General features: G+C 40.2%; 1 protein-coding gene across 3 annotated transcripts in view; it reads right to left on the bottom strand.

Annotated features, from left to right (window-relative positions):
- sap30bp (SAP30 binding protein) overlaps window positions 1-23,674 on the bottom strand; it is a 132,256-nt gene that overhangs the window by 95,201 nt on the left and 13,381 nt on the right. For 2 of the 3 annotated variants that reach the window (XM_073026693.1, XM_073026694.1), the window contains exons 2-3: window positions 12,395-12,498; window positions 10,328-10,375 (exon numbers count right to left, since the gene is read on the bottom strand). In XM_073026693.1, coding sequence (XP_072882794.1) covers window positions 10,328-10,375; window positions 12,395-12,498 — 152 coding nt within the window. Of the gene's footprint in view, window positions 1-2,027; window positions 2,086-10,327; window positions 10,376-12,394; window positions 12,499-23,674 lie in introns of those variants that run through there. The other variant, XM_073026695.1, reaches the window with a different exon arrangement.

Genomic DNA, 23,674 nt, shown 5'->3' with positions numbered 1-23,674 from the left:
TACAATACTTAAGACAGAAGATTATCAACCTAGAAGAAACAACCTACGGGTTCTGTGTCTCGAAGAATTAACCGAAGGTAATCATCCTATGGAATTTTTTGCAAACTTTTTGCAACAATTATTTCCAGAAATTTTGACGTCTTTGCCTATGATTGATCAAGCTCACCGGTCTCTCGTGTTTAGACCTCCTGAGAGAGATAGACCAAGATCGGTAATAATCTGTTTTCATGAATTTGAAACAAAGGAACAGTTAATATGCGAATCTCGTCAAAGAGACTTGATTGATTATCATGGTTGCAAAATTAGAATTGTCAAAGATTACTCTCCTGAGGTTATGCTGTAACATGCTAAGTTCAAAGAAATTATGTTTGAGTTTTTTAACAAGGGTTTCAAGCTCTCCCTTTGCTACCCAGCTCGACTCAGAATCACACTTAAAAGTGGACCTTTCAAATTGTTTTGTTTGACTGTTGAATCACAAAGGTCTTTAAAATCTGAAGGCTAGCTGTTTAGTTTGTACATGAAGACACAAGATTAAATGAGAAACTTTTAATTCGCAAATCCTGTCGAAGGGGCATGATTGGTTATAGGCTGGAATATTAAGATTCTCGAAGACTATTTGCTTGAGGTTATGCAGGAACATGCTAAGTTTAAACAAGCTTTGTTGGAATTTTTTTTAACAAGGGTTTCAACCCATCCCTTGGCTACCCAGTCTGACTGAGAAATCTCATTAAAGATGGATTCTTCAAATGAGTTTTGTTTGAATGTTGAAGCACAAAGATTTTTTAAATTTGAAGGCTAACTGCTTCGTTTGTTTTCTCATGAAGATATAAGATTAAATGTTTAATGTCTTTCTGAATGAATAACTGTATCTTTTACTTTTGGTAAGCCTTTGTAACTAATTTCCTTTTGTATTTTTTAATACTGTATTTTTGATATACGAGAATTGAATTTCTTGTTTGGATATTGTTTAGTCTAGGTTGGAATATAAATTACCTTGAAACTAATTGAAGCAATCACCAGGTTTTTTGGTGGGTTGTCTGTAGTTGTAGATGCCGGCTTTCTATTGGTCGATCTTCTTTCTTTGGGAGTTAGGTGGGGGTATGGTTTTTTTCTCAGAAGCTGTTTTCAAATTTTTAGCCAACTTGTTGCTTGGTTACCATTTCTCAAGGTTTATGGGTTGGTTTTTAACTTACATTTTAACCCTTCCTTTAAATAATATTAAAAATGGACCAAACTATTAATTTACTCAGTTTTAACATGAAAGGGTTAAAGCACCCTGTTAAACCTAATAAGAATTTTGTTTTTATTAGGAAATTAAAGGTCCTTATTATTTTCTTACAAGAAACCCACATATGCAAATGTGATAATCTACGTTTTTTAAGTCATTGGAATGGACTTTGTTTTCACTCTTCTTTTCAGGCCAAATCTAGAGGAGTTTTGATTCTTATAGATAATAACTTTCCTTTGTTCAACATAAAGTAGTGTTTGATACTAATGGACATTTTGTTTATAGTTTCAGGAAAGCTATATAATAAACTATTAGTATTTGCCAATGTGTATGCCCCAAATGTAGATGATCTTGGATTATTTGAGTGTTTCTTTTAGTTTTGACCAGATCTGAGTCTTTATACTTTGGTGATGGGAGGAGATTTGTTGGCTAACTGTTGGCTAAACCCAATTTTAGACCAATCATCTTCTAACCCAGCGTCTCCTAATAAATCAGCTTTGTTTATTCAATCTCTTTTTATTGAAATGTGGTATTATTGATGTTTGGCCTTTTTTTTTACATCCTTTAGATAGGGAGTAGGCGTTTTTTCCCATGTTCATCATACATATTCCAGGATTGATTTTTTTTGTTAATTGATAGCTTCCAGTAGAAGTGGTAGAGGCAGGTTCGGTATTGTCATTTAAAGTAAAATGGGAGAGGTATATGGACAGGAAAGGAATGGAGGGTTATGGGCTGAGTGCGGGTCAATGGGACTAGGTGAGAGTAAGCGTTCGGCATGGACTAAAAGGGCCGAGATTACCTGTTTCCGTGCTGTAATTGTTATATGGTTATAGTCAAATGATTTCATCAGCTCGTTCCTGTGAATATAAAGAGATTGCTCTTTCAGATCATGCTCCTGTATTTTTATCTTTAAATCTCTCTGGTCTTCCTCAAAAAAACAGATTTTGGTGTTTTAATGCAACTTTGTTATCTGATAAGGAATTTTTAAAATTTCTAGAGAGACATATTATTTTGTTTTTTGAAGTGAATAAAAAGGAAGAGACTTCTATTCTTATTATATGGGATACTTTCAAGGCCTATATTAGAGGACAAATTATTTCTTATACTGTGAGTGTTAAGAATAAAGCTAATAAAGAAAGAATTGAATTAGCCAATCAATTGAAACAATTAGATCCAAAATATGCTATAGCTCCAGCTCCTGATTTACATAAAAGATGTGTTGAAGTTAAAACTAAATATGAACTTCTGTTAACATATCCAATTGAAACTCAACTTCTTAAAGATAAAACTCAATTTTAAATTAACTGAGATAAATCAGGCTAAGTATTGGCCAACCAATTAAAAACTTCTATAGTTAAACGACAAATTAAAGAAATTTGCAAAACTAATAGTGATTGGACAACTGATCACTCTGAAATAAATACCTTTACAGAATTCTATTCTAAACTTTATAGTTCTGATTCCCCTAAAGATAATACTGTAATGAATATTTTCTAGATCAATTAAATATCCCTGCACTTTCTGCAGATAATTGCAAACAGATGGATCAACCCATTTCTTGTGAGGAAATTGCCGAGGCTATATGCTCATTACATTCGGGGAAGGCTCCAGGTCCAGATGGATTTTCTGGAGAATTTTATAAGGCTTTTTCTTCATTAATTACACCGCAGTTACACTTTGTCTTTTTGGATTCTTTCAAATTGGGTAGCTTGCCTCAAGCTTTCTATGAAACCTCTATTTCACTTATCCTAAAGAAGAACAAGGACCCAACTGGATGCTCTTCATATAGGCTAATTTCATTACTCAGTGTTGATACTAAAATCCTTTCTAAAGTTGTGGCTCGTAGGATTGATAATATTTTACCTTCTATTATTTCTGATTTATTAAAAACCGACATTCCCATTTTAATATATGCCATGCATTAAATGTTAATTTAATTTACTCTTCTTCCCAGGAGATATCGGAATGTGTGATATCCCTAGATGCGATGAAGGCCTTAGATCGGGTTGAATGGAAATATTTATTTAAAACCTTAGAAAAATTTAATTTTGGACCAGATTTTATTCAATGGATTAAATTACTTTATCTATCTCCTTCTGCTCAGGTTCTTACTAATTTTCAAAATTCCAAACCATTTAAACTTCATTGCGAAACTAGACAAGGCTGCTTGTTGAGCCCTTTGCTCTTTAATCCAGTTTCAGAACCCCTTGTCATTGCCTTTCGAGAATCTAATGATATCTGTGGTATTTTAAAGGAGAGGTATTACTCACAAAATCTTGCTTTACGCTGATGATATATTGCTTTTTATCTCTAATGTTGAGACCTTGTTACCTTGTGTACTTTCTTTAACTCTCCCGTTTTAGCCAGTTTTCAGGATATAAATTGAACCTACATAAGAGTGAATTATTTCCTTTAAATAATTTGATATCAATTAATACTAATCTCCCTTTAAAAATTATGAGGAATCAATTTACTTACTTGGGTGTAACAGTCACTAAGAATTACAAACACCTGTTTAAAGAAAACTTGCTTACTTTATTGAACCACGTAAAAAGGATATCATTACATTGGTCATCCCTTTCAATATTGTTGATTGGATGAATTCATTCTGTTAAAATGAATATTCTACCAAAATTTATATACCTTTTTCAGGCTTTACCTGTTTTTATTCCTAAATCCTTTTTTGACTCTCTTGATTCTATTTTATCTTTCTATATATGGAAAAATAAATGTCCTCGTTTAAATAAAGTTCATCTTCAAAAATCTAAAAAGTCTGGAGGTTTAGCCTTAGCTAATTTTATGTTTTATTACTGGGCAGTTAATATACGATATCTTACGTTTTGGCTTTACTATATTAATCGTGCAGACTGTCTGGTATGGGTCTCTTTAGAAGCTAACTCTTAATAATTTTTCTATTATTTCTGTTCTTGGATCCTCACTGCCTTTATTTGTAAGTAAACTAACTGCTAATAGTTAAACATACTCTAAGGATCTGGATAAAATTTAGAAAACACTTTGGTTTATTGAGATTTTTCTTTTCAAGTCCCATTTATTCTAATTTTTTTAAAACCCTCCATGACTGATTTAGTTTTTAAAGAATGGGACAGGTTGAGTATTAAATGTTTTTGGGATCTGTTTGTTGAAGGAAACCTTTTTTCATTTGAGCAATTGTCAGCTAAATATAGCTTACCCAAAACTCACTTTTTTAGATATCTACAAATTAGAGACTTTCTATCATCTCAATTATGCACATTTCCCATAAGCTCAGATAAGAACTTACTAGACGTAATTTTTAGTTTGACACCTTTTTATAATGGTTCAATATCTAATATTTATGGTATGTTACTGGAGACGAGGAATGTTCCTTTAGATTAAATTAAGAATCTCTGGGAACAAGATTTACAGACATCAATATCTGAGGAAACTTGGAATGAAATTTTTAAATTGGTTAATACTTCATCACTATGTGCTTGTCATTCCCTCATACAATTTAAGGTGGTACATAGAGCTCATATGACTAAGGATAAGCTATCTCGTTTTTATTTGGATATATCTCCCTACTGTGACAGATGTAATAATGGAGAAACATAGAAACATAGAAAATAGGTGCAGGAGTAGGCCATTCAGCCCTTTGAGCCTGCACCACCATTCAGAGAAGTTTCATTAATTCATATGTTTTGGATTTGTCCAAATCTTGAAATATATTGGAAGTTTTTCAAACTGTTTCCTTACATTTTAAAGTCAATTTTAAGCCTAACCCTCTGACGGCCTTATTCGGTATTGTTGCAGGACAAGATATTAAACTGAAGGCACCCGATTTACATATTTTGGCATTTAGCTCTCTTATAGCTAGGAGGACACTTTTGTTTAAATGAAAAGATGTTTTTGCTCCTACTCATGCTCAATGGTTATGCGACGTTATGTCATGCTTAGATTTAGAGAAGAATCGTTGTTCAATTTCTGAATCTTGTCAAGACTTTCAAACATTGTAGAGACCTTTTCTGAATTATTTTCAAAACCTTCAACCCGTTGTTTAAATTCAGATGTTGGCTATTATTAATTTTTATTATATGAGAAGGTATTATACTTTTTTTCTCCTTAATAAACAGCTTCGGTCTTGGTAGGGGTTAGATTCTTTTTTTGGTAATAAATTAGTATAGTTCAATATAACTATTGATTAACTTACATGAATACGGGGTAATGAGATTGTTATTATGAACAGATATAATGTAATTGGTTTTTTTTGACCTTTTATATATATTCTCTTGTACTCTGTATTCTTCTATGTAGAAACTAATAAAAAATATTGGAAAGAGATACTCAGAGCTCAGGATGCTAGATGCACTATGCTCATTCTTTTGATTCCTGACTTTGTGGTCTTACCAACATCTGTCTCCATTAACTGTTCTGGCTCTCTGGTTCCTATCCCCCTACAATTCTAGCTTAAACCCCACCGTGCAGCTTTGGCAAATGTTCTCACTAGGATATCTGTCCTCTTCCAGTTCAGAGTAGAGCATCTCTTCTGAACAGGTCCCACCTTCCCTGGAAGAGAGCCCAGAGATCCAAAAATCTTATGCCCTCCCTCCTACCCTTACTCCTTAGTCACATGTTTAACGTGTATAATCTTCCTAGTTCTAGCTTTACCAGCACATGGTGCAGGTAGCAATCCTGAGATCACAACTCTGGAGGTCCTGCCATTTAACTTAGCACCTAACTTCCTGAATTCCCTTTGCAGAACCTTGACACTCATCCTACCCATGTCACTGGTACCTACATGGACCATGACCTCTGGCTGTTCAATCTCCCACTTGAAAATGCTGAGTACTTGATCCAAGATGCCCTGGATCCTGGAACTCAGGAGGCAACATACCATCCGGGAGTCTTGTTCTCACCCTCAGATCCTCCTTTCTCTTCTCCTCCCTTCTAAGTCACAGAGCCAGACTTAGTGCCAGAGACTCGACCGCTGAGACTTTCCTCTGCGTGGAAAGTCATTCCCACATTCCCCACCCCCCAACAGAATCCAAAGTGATATACCTGTTTTTGAGGGATTGGCCACAGGGGTACTCTGACTCCCCACCCCCCAACAGAATCCAAAGTGATACACCTGTTTTTGAGGGATTGGCCACAGGGGTACTCTGACTCCCCAACCCCCAACAGAATCCAAAGTGATATACCTGTTTTTGAGGGATTGGCCACAGGGGTACTCTGCACTGGCTCCATAACCCCTTTTCCCTTCCTGAATGTCACCCAGTCTCCTGTGTCCTGCACCTTGGGTGTACCTACCTCTCTCTACGTCCCGTATCACACTCTCAGTCTGCCAAATAGAACGAAGTTCACCGAGTTCCAGCTCCAACTCCTAACACGGATTGTTAGAAGCCGCCAGCTGGATGCACTTCTTGCAGGTGTAGATGTTAGGGACACTGGTGGTCTCCCTGCCTTCCCACATCACACAGGAAGAGCATTCACTATCCTACCTGGCATTTCCTCTGTTCTAACTGAGCAAATGTTCTGACTGAAGACTCAAAGAGCTAAAGCCTCAAAACCTCTACTCTGACTCTGACCATGCCGATGATGATCGCTACTCTTGCCTCTGCCTAGCTTTAATTTGTTCATGCTTATCATTCCTAAACGACAATTGGCCACTGGTCAAAGATGCAAAAAACTGTTGAGTCGCTGCCTTTAACAGTTGATCAGTGAACCTGAGTGAATTCTGTCCTCACAACTTCTGATCTCGCCGACTGGTCACTGGTCAAAGCATTAAGTGCAAGGTTGTTGTTGTGACACCTTTCAATCAGCCGGTATATCTCACTCCTACACACCATCTGAGATTCTGCCAACAATAGTTGTATCAACAGCAAATTTGTAGATGGCATTTGAACTATTCTTAGCCACACAGTTTTGAGTGTAGAGAGAGTAGAGCAGTGGGCTAAGCACACACCCCTGTGGTGCACCAGGGTTGACCATCAGTGAGGTGGAGATGTTATTTCCAATCCGCACAGGCTGTGGTCTTCTGGTTAGCAAGTCAAGAATCCAGTTGCAGAGGGAGATACAGAGGTCCAGGTACTGGAGTTTTTCCAATCAGAACTGCAGGAATGACAGTTAAATCCTGAGCTGTAGTCAATTAACAGCCTCCTGATGTAGGTATTTATATTGTCCAGTTGATCCAATATTGCATGGAGAGCCAATGAGATCATGCCCACCAAAGGCCTATTGTGGTGATAAGCAAACTGCAGTGTATCCAGGACCTTGCTGAGACAGGTGCTAATTCTCAAAGATCAACCTCTCAAAGCACTTCTCTGTACATTTCAGTTCCACTGGACGATAGTTAAGGTAGCTCACCCTGCTCTTCTTGGGCATTAGTATAACCGTTGCCCTTTTGAAGCAGATGGAAATTGTAGCAATGAGAGATTGAAATGTCTTTGAACACCCCCACCAATTGGTTGGTACAGGTTTTCAGAGCCTTACCAGAGCCATCTGGGCTTGTTGTCTTGTGGGGGTTCACCCTCTTTGAAAGACAGCCTGATGTTGGCCTCCTAGACAGAGATCACAGGGTCACTGGGTGCTACAGGGATCCTCATAGCTGTAGTTTTATTCTCCCTTTCAAAGTGAGCATAAAGGACGTTGAGTTCGTCTGGAAGTGAAGCATCACTGTCATTCTGATGTTAGATTTCATTTTGTAGGGCGTAATGGCCTGAAAACTCAGCCAGATTTGACACGCATCCAATGTCGCCTCCAATCTTGCTGGAATTATTCCTGTTCTTGAAATTGCCCTCCGCAAGTTGTATCTGATTTTCTGGTAGAGACCTGGATCTCCAGACCTAAATCCCACAGATCTCGCCCTCAATAGACTATTAAACACCTGGTTCATCGACGGTTTTGGGTATGTACAGTAAGTTTTCATAGGCACAAATTCATCCACACGTTTTAATGAAGTCAGTGACAGCTGTGGTGTTCGCATTCAGACTTAAAGATGAATCCCTGAATAAAGATCAGTCCACTGATTCAAAGCAGTCCAGTAAATGCTCCTGTGCCTCCCTTGTCCAAACCTTCTTGGTCCTCACTACTGATGCTCCAGACTTCAGTCTCTGTCTATACTCGGAGTAGAAGTACAGCCAGGTGATCAGACTTCCTGAAGTGTGGGCGGTGGTGGTGTAACAGTGGTCCAGTGTGTTGGTTCCTCTGGTACTACAAGTGATTGTTGGTAATAATTATTTCGAGTTTTTCAAGCGGGCCTGGTTAAAATCCCCCAACTTGATGAGGAAGGTGCCAGGATGTGCTGTTTCATGCCTGTTGATTATATTGCTCAGTTTGGCTCGAGCCTGTTTTCCACTAGCCTGGGGTGGAATGTACATCACTACCAAGATGATCGCTGAAATCTCCTGTGGCAGGTAAAATAGATGATATTTGATCGTGAGGTGTTCCAGGTCGGGTCAACAAGACTGGGACAACACCACCATGTTTGTACACCACGAGGAGTTGATCATGAAACTCCACTGCCTTTGAAAGACTCAGCTGTCCTATCTTGGTGGTACATTGTGAACTCTTCCTTCTTACCTTAAACCTGTGCCTTCCAGATCTTGACTCCACACTCTTGATGCCCCTCATGATTTTATAAACCACCAGAAGGTCACCACTTGGCCTCCTATATTCTAATGAGCCTATCCAATGACACTTTCTAACAAACACGTTCTATTCCAGCTAACAGCCTTATGAATCTCTCAAGCTAACACATCCTTCCTCTAGTGTGGTGACCAGAACTGTACACAAAACTTGAAGTGTACAGCTGCCGCATGATATCCTAACTCTTACCCTCAATGCCTCAGCCTACAAAGTACACCAAATAGCTTACTTGCCTTGTTTCCATTTCCAAGGTTTTCACCTTAAGGTTTTTCTGTATATTAACTGTCCTGTCCCTGCCATTAATATAACTTCCCAAATCACTTAAATGTATTACAAACAACCAAGGAGCCAGCATGGAAACCTGAGGTACACCACTCATTACAGACAATCAGTAAGAAAAGCACCTGTCCACCACTACCTTCTGCTTCTTATCACCAAGTAAATTTTGGATCCAGTTTACCCCAACACCTCATTTCCCTCATGCCTTCTGGACTAGTCCACCATATTGGACCTGATTAAAAAGCCATGTAAACCACATTTACCATTTTGACTTTATCTATTTTTTTTTCAGCTGCCACCTCAAAATACTGAAATTTGTAAAATGTGGATTTCCTTACACAAAATCTTGTTGACTCCTCCTAATCAGTCCCTTTGTCTTATAATTCACTCCAACAAATTCCCTGCCACAGATTTATGGCTCACGGGCTGGTAGTTTCCAGACTTATTCCTACTTCCTTCCTGAACAAGGGAACAACATGGCCTATTTTCCCATCTCCTGGTACCTCATCTGTGGTCCAACTAATAGATGAAATAAAGACTTTAGTCCCTTCAGTGCTCATTGTTTGCAGACGTGGACATCATCTGCTCTGTCTAAGAACACTGAGTCATGGACATAGCTGAGGGAGAGAGGAAGGCGGCTGAAGCAACCCCAATCCCTATGCTTTGACCGTTCTGACCTTTGAATGGCCACCTTGGCAAAGGCCAGAAACAAATCATGATGACAAGGTCCTCCAATTTGCCCCCAAAATCAGGAGCCCATGTCTGTGGTATAGCTGTCAACTGAAGAACTGGATGGTACTTACAGAATGAAAAGGGGCTGCATCTTCTCAGGTGAACTACAAAGGTCTCCAACCTGTAAAAGTTACAAGTGGGCTGGAGTCCAAAAGCAACTTAAACATTTACTGCATGGAAGCATTGCATACAAACACATCACCCAAAATTTCCCACACGGAATTATCTTTAGAGCTTCATTGAGTGATGCACACGATGCTCAGGGTTACGTATAAACTGCTCTGACATTTCCCATGTTGGACATGAGATGCTGACGAGGAAATGAAACTTAAGTGCAGTCCCTGACCCATTCATGTACACTGTGACTTGAAAGCTCTTCATTTAGGGTAGACTGTGGGGCCCCCCCATTGGTTTCTTCCTCTGCCCCAAGTCGAAGTGTGGCAACAGTGTGTGAGATTTGAAAGGTACCTTAACACCATCCAACTCCGGCAGCTCCTTTTCTGAATCTTCACCTTCCTATAAGACAAGAATTTAGAGGGTTAAAGGGATCACTCGTGGCTGCCAGCTGGCCATTTGACTGAAGAGCAGTGCAGAGCGACAACCCCTTGCTCAAGGCACACAGGGAGATAGAGCCAAATCCAAATCCACTTCCAGACAGGCATCCATTTGACGAAAAAAAACACTCTTATATACTAGAAAGGGTAAGCTTACTGGAACAAATGCTGCCCAGGATTTCTGCACAGGCAGACCAAAATAAAACAAAAGGAACACTTGAAAAAATACAGGTCTGGTCCTAAATAAGTAATGACATGCATAAGTTCCAGAGAGTTCAGAAAAACACGAGTACTAGAAACCTGAATAAAGGTCCACTTCCCTTCTGATTGGCCAAGTCCAGTCCTGTCAATTAAGTACATATCTATCTATTTTTATGCTTTCCACTGCCTTAGGCCCAATCCAAATTTTTTCCCACCCCAGCATCACACTTAATGTGAAATGGGCTTCTGATCCCATTCACCACTAACAGACTACTTTTACCTCTGGGTTTCTCAAAATTTCCTCTATTACGCAACCCAATTTTCTTCATCCCCATTTGCCTTCTGCCTCCATGATTTTAGGCTCTGGAATTTCCTCCCTAAATCTCTCAACTTATTCTCAGATGGCCATTAAGATCGATCTCCTCAGACCAATTTTTGGTCATATGTCTAGTGTCCTAACATTACCTTACCATTTTTTCCTCTAAATATGCTCTTTGTGAAAGCCTACAGATTTTTTGCCATTTTATAAATTCAGTACAAATTCAACTTTTTCCAATTTTGGAAATGGGTATAGAATCACAAAATAGTCACTGCCTGATGTGAGCACTCGTCATTTAATGAGCGACTGAAACAATAGTGAATGTAGAATGACAAAGGTATCAATTGGATCAACTGGACCAGTTAACACATTACTACTGCACAAGAAACAATAACAGAAATGCCCAGCCGTTCAGCCAAAAGATGTTTCCTTAACTGCTGGAGATTTCCAATGGGTTTTGAACTATTTTTGATAAAGAGCACCTGAATTATTTTGTTTCTGTAATGCTATGCAGAGCCCTGGAGATAGAACTTTACACACATAGATCCACAAATCCTTAACGCCTTAAAGGCTTTGACTTTATATTGGCGCATGGGAAACATTTGGAAAGTTACCTATTACAACTTTGCCTACTAGTAATTTTTCACATGAATTTTGATAGCAAAGTTTTCAACTATATATATGAGCAAAGCAGCCACATTCAATCCTGGTCTTGCTCAACGTCAACTTCCCAACATATGTAACTGGACAATGATTAAGGACAAAAGCAAGGCAGGGAACTTCCCCACCTTTCAGTTGCAGCATTGAAAATAAATTAACTGGGACTGAGCCCAGCACACCCTGCTCAAGGCAATGTGAGCATTGACTTATGAGACTCAGAGCACAGAAGAATATTCTTGCCAAGTAATCCACTTCACAACCCTACAATATCCAACTTTTAGTGTCCTCTACATCTGATAATACTGCTGAGCCAGTATAGCCAGATTATTTGACAAAAGAGAACAGTGTAAATCCTGACCAACTTCATGTAACTTCTCTTGCCTGGCCTTTAATATTCAGTTGTGTGAATGTGGATTAAGCTCCCAAGACTCTACACTAACTATTTTAGCCTTATTTGGAAATTGTTTTCCCTTATGAATCATTTATCTTAAATCAGATTCAACAAATTTCAAGCCTTTGCAGCACTAAAGCTTAAGGAAAATCATGTAAGCTTGTAATGCGCACTGTTAATAAAGTTAAAAACTTCAATTTCTTGATCCTTCCCCGTCACAGGGCCTTCAGAAAGGTTTTATCACCAGTTCCAGTTCCATGGTCCTGACACCTGGGATACATTTGTCTTAGTCATGGGAATATTCGGTCTGTTATATTGAACAAGAATGAAAAGCACAGTGTGTAGGTTCTGGAATCCGTCGATACAAAAGGAGGTATTTTTGATGACATTCCTTCTTATTTCTTACTCACCAATGGACTACTACTTTCATCCTCTTCATCCAGCTCATCCACCTCTTCTATCCGGCTCATATCATCATCTCCATATCCATCAGACACCAATCCTCCTTTCGTGCCTGAGGGGAAATCACACAGTAACATAACTATAGTCAAGGCTGTATTTCAATCATGAACAATTAAGTACCAAGTGACAAAACATAACTTATTCAAAGATTCATAGTATATTTATTATCAAAGTACTCTGGGATTTATCTTTCCAGAGTCAGCTATGAAACGAACAAAACCATGGAACCTGTTCAAGGAACTATATCAACAATGGCCCCCACACACAAGCAAAAATATATAGTGCAAATGGTAAAAAAAAATCGATGAAAACACTGAATTAAAAAAAACAAAAAAAGGAAGAGTCCAGGCATATTCATTTCAGTTCAATCTAGCACTGTGTTGTTTGTTAACTGCAGACCACCTGATCAAAAACACCCAAACCTGCAACAATAAAAGGAGCGACCAGAAACACATCACAATGTGAACTACAGAGCTCAATCCACATACTGCACTGATTAAACCTTGCCCAAGACCCAGGGATCCAGCACCGTCCTCTGGCAGCATCAAGCGAGAGGTCGATAAACCGCACTTAACACCCTGTCGCCTTCTGCTCTTGCCATGATGATTTCAATCTTCCTCGATGCTTTAATCAGCGAGATTGGCAAGAAATGGCTTCTTGGCCTCGAGGCCACACGCCTAGCTCGAATCCTCACCGAACTTCCTTGGAGATAGCAAAGCGCCAGATCACTCAGTTGATCTAAAAACACACCATCAAAATGTAGATCACAGGCTCCAACAGTAGCAGAACCACATTTGAAAGACATAAATGGGGTAGTTTTGTGAACTGTCTGGAGGTTGTCACCCTTGGCCGCATTGTTCACCGGTGCCATCTTCTTCCAGATCCTTTTTCTGGATATAGGAACAGAATTGTCATTCTGCCCCTTAAAACTGCTCCGACATTCGATCAAAGCTAATGATTATTCCATCTCAATGATGACTATTCCATTCTCCTGCCTTCTCCCATAACCTCTGACACCCTAACTAATCAATCCATCAACCTCTGTTTAAATATACTCAATGAACAATAGAAACAATAGTTTTACTATGATTTTAAACATGGTAAAATGCCTTGTAGCATTACATTTGGTCATTGACAAACAAAATTTGAAAAAAGCTTGTTAAACATATGTTAGATCAGAGATCAAAAAGCATGGTGAGAGAAGCAGATGTCATGGAATGAATTAAAGGTAGGTTTTTGAGAGAATCTAAAATGCAAGACTAAGAATAGAACGCTCTGCAAGTACCAGACACAAAATGCTGGAGGAACTCAGCAGGCCAGGTAGCATCTATGGAAAAGAGTACAGTTGACATTTTGGGCCAAAACCAACGGGAATGGAAACCAATGCCATCTCCAGCGGAACTTCTTTCCCTTCCCTCCCCCACTTTCAGCTTTCCGCAGGGATTGCTCCCTACGCGACTCCCTTATCTATTTGTCCCTCCCCACTGATTTCTCTGCTAGTACTTATCCTTGCAAGCTGAACAAGTGCCTACCCCTGACCCTACCCCTCCTCCCTCACGACCATTTAGGGCCTCAAACAGTCCTTCCAAATGAGTCGACACTTCACCTGTGAGAGTCTGTTAGGGTCATATATTATGTTTGGTGTTCCCGGTGTGGCCTCCCGTACATCAGTGAGACCCAACGTAGAATGGGAGATTGCTTCACCGAGCACCTATGCTCTGTCTGCCAGAACAAGCAGGATCTCCTAGTGGCCACCCATTTTAATTCCACTTCCCATTCCCGTTCCGACAGGTCCATCCATGGCCTCCTTCACTGTTGTGATGAGGCCACACTTAAGTTGGAAGAACACCTTATATTCTGTTTGAGTAGCCTCCAACCTGGTGGCATGTCAATCGATTTCTCAAACTTCTGGTTATGCTCCTCACCTCATTCTCCTTCACCATTTCCCACCCCCTTTTGCCCCCTCACCTTACCTCCTTGCCCACGTGTCGCCTCCCTCTAATGCTCCTCCCACCGCCCCCCCAGCTTTTCTTTCTTCCATGGCCTTTTTCACCAATCAACTTCCCAGCTCTTTACTTCATCCTTCCCCCTTCAGGTTTCACCTCTCACCTCTCCCCCCACCTTTCAAATCTACTCCTCAGCTTTTATTTTCCCCTCCCGACCTGCCAAAGGGTTTCGGCCTGAAACATTGACTGTACTCTTTTCCACAGATGTTGCCTGGCCTGCTGAGCTCCTTCAGCATTTTGTGTCTGCTGCTTGGATTACCAGCATCTGCAGATTTTCTCTCGTTTGTCACTGCAGGTACAGTATATTCCAATTAACTGGGACACATCAGGATGAGTACATTTTGGCCCAATTAAATGGTTGTCTCAGCCGAAGTTTCATGAAACTAGTTAAAAAAGTATAAAAAGACAAACTATTGAGTAACTAAATAAAAAAGTTAATTTAAATGAAATACAGAACAAATTATAACATTGCCAATACAGAAATACTATAGAACTGCATTAGTTTCTAATAGTTATTGAAGGGAGAATTCATGCAGTGTATGCTGCTGTGTTCTTTTGATTGACTGTAAAGAACAAAATAAGTGCAGAAAATGGACAGCCTTCATATGATTGCATCCTCCAAATCTTCATTTTCAATGTAATGTTCAAGATGATTGTCGATACATTAAAATCCAAGCTTGCTGAATCGTTTCATTTTCACTCTGGCTGTTTCTGGCATTTGTAAGCCTGAATGCTTGAAACCTTGACGAACAAAACAGTTCCAAGTTCTCTTCCTGCTTATTGCTTGCCGACTATTAGTGACAAAAATCACTGTTTTGAACACATACACATTCTACTGATGCTATTTAAAAACTGCTCTCTCTAAGCACGGTACAGTGTCTAAGGGCCATGGACGTGCACGTGACTGATACGAGTGAGAAATGCTTCTGCAAAACTCTGTCACAATTTAGTGGCATAGTGTCCCAAATAAACAAAGGATATCCCAACTATTTTCTCAATTAGTCTTCATTCTTTAAGAATTTTCCCAAAGAAGTGGCTGCCCTGATTAACAAGTTAACTGGAATCCACCAAAATAAATTAAAACTAAGAATGTAATATGTCAGATGTGCTCCTTTGTGATAGTGGTGAGATTGTCAAGGCTGACTGTGGTCAATTGTGACAAAGATCACTAACAGGTCAAAGAAAAAATGGCATAGATCCCTTATTATAAACAGAACTTCATATAATGAGAAGCTGTTCCATTAGTTGGTTCTAAAGTTCAAAAATACAAAATACACTTATCAAGGTGCATATATGTCACCATAAACAATCCTGAGATTCATTTTCTTCCAGGCATAGATACAAAGAAACACAACAACATCAATGAAAAACTGCATACAAGGTGGATTAACAACCAATGTGCAAAAGACAACAAACTGTGCAAATACAAAAATAATGAAACAAAATAACAATGAATAAATAAGCAATAAATATCAAGAACATGAAATGAAGAGTCCTTGAAAGTGAGTCCATAGGTTGTGGGAACAGTTTAGTGTTGGGGTGAGTGAAGTTGAGCGAAGTTCAAGAGCCTAGTGGTTGAGGGTGAACCAAGTGGTGTGATTCCTGAGGCTCCTGAACCTCCTTCCTGATGGCAGCAGCAAGAAAAGAGCATGGTCAGAAGAACAATTATAAAGTAAAGGAGAGGTGAATTATGAGTGATAAGAGGAAATAGTTAAATATGCAGTGCAATTCCTGTGGATATGGGAGGCATGACCTGCCTACTGTGGTCACGGAAAGGAAACTAGGTGGGGTGGGATAGGGTGCAAAAATGGAAGAAAGATGATGCAGAAAGGGTCAAATGGTTTCCTACTGTATTACAACTTTACTGTGATTCCATCAATGACCTGTTATCTCATCCTCTATAGAGCCTCTACCATTTTCTTCACTATTGGTATTAGGCTAATTGATCAGTTGTTTCTCGGTTTGGTTCTCCCTCCTTTAAATTGTAGTGCGTCTAAGGCTCTCCTCCAAACTACCAGAATCATTCCATAATATTTAGAATTTCAAAAAAAAAAATAACCAGTGCATTTAGTATTTCCATGACCTTCTCTTTACTTCCAAGGATGCAAATTATTAGTTCCGGTAGATTTATCAACTTCCAATGCCAATCGCTTCTGTAACTCTATTTTCTAACGAAAAAATCCCTTTAGTTTTGCACCTTTCTTAGGTTCTTGGTTCCTTGAGCAAGGTTAGCTGGGTTGACATTTGAACTCCACCGAGACTGCATATCTTCATAGAAACATAGAAAACCTACAGCCCAATACAGGCCCTTCGGCCTGCAAAGCTGTGCCAAACATGTATTTACTTTAGAAATTATCCAGGGTTACCCATAGCCCTCTATTTTTCTAAGCTTCATGTACCTATCCAGGAGAATCTTAAAACACCCTATTGTATCCACTTCCACCACCGTTGCCGGCAGCTCATTCCACGCACTCACCATTTTCTGAGTAAAAAACTTACCCCTGACATCTCCTCTGTACCTACTTCCAAGCATTTTATAACTGTGCCCTCTCATGCTAGACATTTCAGCCCTGGGAAAAAGCCTCTGACTATCCACACGATTGATGCCTTTTATCATCTTATACACCTCTATCAGGTCACCTCTCATCCTCCGTTGCTCCAAGGAGAAAAGGCCGAGTTCACTCAACCTATTCTCATAAGGCATGCTACCCAATCCAGGCAACATCCTTGTAAATCTCCTCTGCACCCTTTCTATGGCTTCCACATCCTTCCTGTAGTGAGGTGACCAGAACTGAGCACAGTACTCCAAGTGGGGTCTGACCAGGGTCCTATATAGCTGCAACATTACCTCTCGGCTCTTAAACTCAATCCCATGATTGATGAAGGCCAATGCACCGTACGCCTTCTTAACCACAGAGTCAACCTGTGTGGCAGTTTCGAGCATCCTATGGACTCAGCCCCCAAGATCGCTCTGATCCTCCACACTTACCATTAATACTATATTCTGTCATCATATTTGACCTACCAAAATGAACCACTTCACACTTATCAGGGTTGAACTCCATCTGCCACTTCTCAGCCCAGTTTTGCATCCTATCAATGTCCTGCTGTAACCCCTGACAGTTCTCCACACTATCCACAGCACCCTCAACCTTTGTTTCATCTGCAAGTTTACTAACTCATCCCTCCACTTTCACATCCAGGTCATTTATAAAAATCACAAAGAGAAGGGGTCCCAGAACAGATCTCTGAGGCACACCATTGGTCACCGGCCTCCATGCAGAATATGACCTGTCTACAACCACCCTTTGTCATCCCTGGGCAAGACAATTCTGGATCCACAAAGCAAGATCCCCTTGGATCCCATGCCTCCTTACTTTCTCAATACGCATTGCATGGGGTACCTTATCAAAAGTCTTGCTGAAATCCATATACACTACATCTACTGCTCTTCCTTCATCAATGTGCTTAGTCACATCCTCAAAATATTCAGTCAGGCTCGTAAGGCACGACCTGCCTTTGACAAAGCTATGCTGACTATTCCTAATCAGATAATGCCTCTCCAAATGTTCATAAATCCTGCCTCTCAGAATCTTCTCCATCAACATCTTCTCCAAAAAAAAAGGAAATATGACAGAGCTAAGGTGAGTGGGAGGACAGATGATTGGGAAGTTTTTAAGGAACAACATAACTTAACTAAAAAGGCAATACGGGGAGAAAAAAATGAGGTACGAACGCAAGCTAGCCAGGAATATAAAGGAAGATAGCAAAAGCTTTTTTAGGTGAAGAGAAAGAAGATAGTTAAGAACAAGGTTGGGCCCTTGAAGAATGAATTGGGTGAAATTGTTATGGGAAACAGAGAAATGGCAGAAGAATTTAATGAGTACTTTAGATCTGTTTTCACTAAGGAAGACACAAGCAATCTCCCAGATGTATGGATGGGCCAAGGACATAGGGTAACAGAAGAAATGAAACAGATTGACATTCAGAAGGAAACGGTGATGAGAAGACTGATGGGACTGAAGGCTGACAAATCCCCAGGTCCAGATGGTCTGCACCCTAGGGTACTAAAGGAGGTGGCCCTGGAAATTGCGGATGCATTGGTAATCATTTTCCAATGTTCCTTAGATTCAGGATCAGTTCCTGAGGATTGGAGAATGGCTAATGTTATCCCACTTTTTAAGAAAGGAGGGGGGGAGAAAACAGAGAACTATCGACCTGTCAGCCTGACATCGGTGGTGGGAAAGATGCTAGAGTCCATTATTAAGGATGAAATAGTGGCATATCTAGATAGCAGTGATAGGATTGGGCCGAACCAGCATGGATTTACCAAGGGTAAATCATGCTTGACTAATCTGTTGGAGTTTTTCGAGGATGTAACCAGGAAGTTCGACGGGGGAGATCCAGTGGATGTAGTGTACCTCGATTTTCAGAAGGCATTTGATAAGGTCCCACATAGGAGATTGGTGGGTAAAATCAAAGCTCACGGCATCGGGGGAAAGACATTGACATGGATAGAAAACTGGTTGGCAGATAGAAAGCAAAGGGTAGCGGTGAATGGGTGTTTCTCAGAATGGCAGGTGGTGACTAGTGGGGTGCCACAGGGCTCGGTATTGGGACCACAGCTGCTTACCATTTACGGCAACGATTTGGATGAAGGCATTGAAAATAACATCAGCAAATTTGCTGATGATACTAAGCTGGGTGGCAGTGTGACATGTGATGAGGATGTTAGGAGAATTCAGGGTGACTTGGATAGGCTGGGTGAGTGGGCAGATACTTGGCAGATGGCGTTTAATGTGAATAAGTGTGAGGTTATCCACTTTGGGAGTAAGAACAGGAAGGCAGATTATTATCTGAACAGTGTAGAGTTAGGTAAGGGAGAAATACAAAGAGATCTAGGAGTCCTTGTTCATTAGTCACTGAAGGTGAATGAGCAAGTGCAGCAGGCAGTGAAGAAGGCTAATGGAATGTTGGCCTTTATTACAAAGGGAATTGAGTACAAGAGCAAGGAAATCCTCTTGCATTTGTACAGAGCCCTGGTGAGACCACACCTGGAGTATTGTGTACAGTTTTGGTCTCCAGGGTTAAGGAAGGACATCCTGGCTGTAGAGGAAGTGCAGCGTAGATTCACGAGGTTAATTCCTGGGATGTCTGGACTGTCTTACGCAGAGAGGTTAGAGAGACTGGGCTTGTACACGCTGGAATTAAGGAGATTGAGAGGGGATCTGATTGCAACATATAAGATTATTAAGGGATTGGACAAGATAGAGGCAGGAAATATGTTCCAGATGCTGGGAGAGTCCAGTACCAGAGGGCATGGTTTGAGAATAAGGGGTAGGTCATTTAGGACAGAGTTAAGGAAAAACATCTTCTCCGAGAGAGTTGTGGGGGTCTGGAATGCACTGCCTCAGAAGGCAGTGGAGGCCAATTCTCTGGATGCTTTCAAGAAGGAGCTAGATAGGTATCTTATGGATAGGGGAATCAAGGGATATGGGGACAAAGCAGGAACCGGGTATTGATAGTAGTTGATCAGCCATGATCTCAAAATGGCGGTGCAGGCTTGAAGGGCCGAATGGTCTACTTCTGCACCTATTGTCTGTTGTCTATAACTTACCAACCACGGAGGTAAGACTCACTGGTCTATAATTTCCTGGGCAATCTCTGAACTAATTAGTCATTAATTTGTCCAGGTTGTCATGAATCATATCACACTCAGATTTAGCACCCTCAAGTTTCCCATCTTAACTTTTTAAAAAATTTCACATTCTTCATTTTTGTTAAGGACCTATGTGTCTTATTTTCAACTCATGTTGTCACTTGAAAGCTCACGGCTGGTAGTTAACTGTCCAAGGATAAACATCCAATCAAAAAGACAATTGAAGTGATATCAAACCCTAAGTGGGATATGACATTTGGGGGAAGATGCAGAATTCTTGTGTGTAAAGTTAAGAAACTGTAAAGATAAAAGTTTACATACAGGCCTCCAAATTGTAGTCAGGATATGAGGTGCAAATTACAACAGGAGATAGAAACGGATACAAGGAAGACAATGTTATGGTGGTCAACATGCAGGCAGACTGGGAAAAATCAGGCTGCATCCCACGATTAGTAATTTATAAAATGCCTAAGAGATGTTTTTGAGAGCTGCACCAGAATCAGGTTTATTATCACTGACATACAGTGCCTATAAAAAGTATTCACCCACTTGGAAGTTTTCATGTTTTATTGTTTTACAACATTGAAATACAGCAGATTTAATTTGGTTTTTTTGACGCTGATCAACAGAAAAAGACTCGTTAATGTCAAAGTGAAACAAGATCTCTAAAAGTGATCTAAACTAATTACAAATATAAAACACAAAATAATTGACTACATAAGGATTCATCCCCTTTAGTATGACACAGCAAATCATCACCGATGCAGCCAAATGGTTTTAGAAGTCACATAATTAGTTAAATGGAGATCACCGTGTGTAGTCAAGGTGTTTCAATTGATTGTAGTAAAAACAAACCTTTATCTGGAAGGTCCAACTGCTTATAAGGTTGAAAGAAAGCAAATGCAGACTGCACTACTAGCTTTGGGGATTGACAGTTTTCATTTCAAAAATTTACTAAGTTAGGGAAATGACTTTAAATCACAATATTGTCTTTCATTATTTACAGTCTATATGGCTTTTAGGGGTGATTTAGTTTTTAGTCCAGTTGGTGGTGGTAATGCACCTTGAAACTGGACTGCCAACCAGCATTAAAAGTCAGAAGAAGGAGCAACTGATGGCAAGTCAATATCCTGGCAAAAACTACACCATAAAGACAAGAACACTCCAAATAATTCTGCAAAAAGGTTATTGAATTGCACAAGTCAGGAGATGGATACAAGAAAATTTTCAAGTCACTGAATATCTCTTGGAGTACAGTTAAGTCAATCATCAAGAAATGGAAAGAATATGGCACAGCTGTAAACCTGCACAGAACAGGCCGTCCTCAAAAACGAGTTACTGTGCAATAAGGGACTAGTGAGAGAGGCCATCACGAGACCTATGACAATTCTGGAGGACTACAGGCTTCAGTGAGACTGCACGTACAACAACTGTCACAGCTTCACCAGTCACAGGAGAGTGGTAAAGAGAACACCACTGTAAAAAAAAACTAATGAAATCTCAGCTAGAATTTGTCAGAAGGCATGTGGGAGACCCCAAAGTCAGCTGGAAGAAGGTTCTATGGTCTGATGAAACCGAAATTGAGCTTTTTGGCCATCAGACTAAACACTATGTTTGGTGTAAGCCAAACACTACACACCATCCCTGCCGTGAAGCGTGGTGGTGGTGGCTGCAGCTTGCTGTGGGGATGCTTCACTGCAGCAAGGCCTGGGAGGCTTGTGAAGGTAGAGGATAAAATGAATGCGGGGAAATACAGGGAAATCCTGGAGGAAAACCTGATGCAGTTTGCTAGAGGACTGTGACTTGGGAGATGATTTGTTTTCCAGCAAGACAATGACCCCAAGCATAAAGCCAAAGCTACACAGGAATGGCTTAAAAACAGCAAAGTTAATGTCCTGGAGTGGCCAAGTGAGAGTCCCGACCTCAATCCAATTGAGAATATTTGGCTGGACTTGAAAAGGGCTGTTTGCTCACGATCTCCACGTAATCTGACAGAGCTTGAGCAGTTTTGTAAAAAATGAATGGGGAAAAATTGCAGTGTAGGTTCACAAGGTTAATTCCTGGAATGGCGGGACTGTCATATGTTGAAAGATTGGAGCGACTGGGCTTGTATACACTGGAATTTAGAAGGATGAGAGGGGATTTGATTGAAACATATAAGATTATTAAGGGATTGGACACACTGGAGGCAGGAAGCATGTTCCCGCTGATGGGTGAGTCCAAAACTAGAGGCCACAGTTTAAGAATAAGGGGTAGGCCATTTAGAACAGAGATGCAGAAAAACTTTTTCACCCAGAGAGTGGTGGATATGTGGAATGCTCTGCCCCAGAAGGCAGTGGAGGCCAAGTCTCTGGATGCATTCAAGAGAGAGTTAGATAGAGCTCTTATAGATAGCGGGGTCAAGGGATATGGGGAGAGGGCAGGAACAGGGCACTGATTGTGTATGATCAGCCATGATCACAGTGAATGGCAGTGCTGGCTAGAAGGGCCAAATGGCCTACCCCTGCACTTACTGTCTATTGTACAGATGTGCAAAGCTGATTAGAGGGCTATCGACACAGACTTAAGGCTGTAATTGCTACCGAAGGTGCATCTACTAAATACCAACTTGAAGGGGATGAATATGTAAGCAATTAATTATTTTGTGCTTTAAATTTGTAATTAATTTAGATCACTTTGTAAAGATCTGTTTTCCACTTTGACACAAGTCTTTTTCAGAGTCAAGAAAAGCCAAATTAAATCCATTGTACAATGGAACCAATGTACAAAAGGAAAAGTGAGGAAGTGCTCTTGTGGTCAAACTCTGAAAGGAAAAGGCAATTGTGGATACAAAAGTTTTCTTTAGATATATAAAGAGTAAAGTGTGGACATCAGGACACAGGAAAATGATGCTGGAGAAATATTAATGGGAAGAAAGACAAAGGGTATGAATTAAATAAGTATTTGTGTCAGTCTTTACTGTGGAAGACATCAGCAGCATGCTAGAAATTCAAGAAAGGCAGAAATGAGTGTAGCCACTACTAATGAGGAGGAGCTTGGAAAGCTGAAGGTGGAAAAGTCACTTAAACCAGATGGACTACACACACCCCAGGCAACACACACAAAATACTGGAGGAACTCAGCAGGCCAGGCAGCATCTATGGAAAGAAGTACAATCAATGCTTTGGGCCGAGACCCTTCAGCAGGACTGGTTCTGAAAGGGGCAGTTGAAGAGATTGTATAGCCATTTTAGTGCCTTTTCAAGAAACAGTCAGGAATTGTTCCAGAGAACTGAAAAATCACAAATCTCAAAGCAATTTTATTCTCATTAATGGAAAAGGGTAAACCCAGAAAGGTTGGACCATTAGGAACAAAAGGAGCCTCAAAAAATTTCAGATTTTTGATGCAGCACTACACCTTGAGGGTTTCACTATTCAATAAAAAGACAGGATTCTTTTTAAGATAGAGGTAAAGCATGTTTCATGGCTAACTCATCATGGTGCACAGACGTGGCAGTCCTGTCTCCATCCTGCTCACCCAACCTGGAACATCTAATAGTCAAGTGTCATCCATCTTATCTGCCA

Source organism: Hemitrygon akajei, chromosome 22 (genome assembly GCF_048418815.1).
Source record: "Hemitrygon akajei chromosome 22, sHemAka1.3, whole genome shotgun sequence".
Taxonomy (NCBI): domain Eukaryota; kingdom Metazoa; phylum Chordata; class Chondrichthyes; order Myliobatiformes; family Dasyatidae; genus Hemitrygon; species Hemitrygon akajei.
Note: the sequence above shows the minus strand (reverse complement) of the source record. Positions and strands in the feature narration are given on the sequence as shown.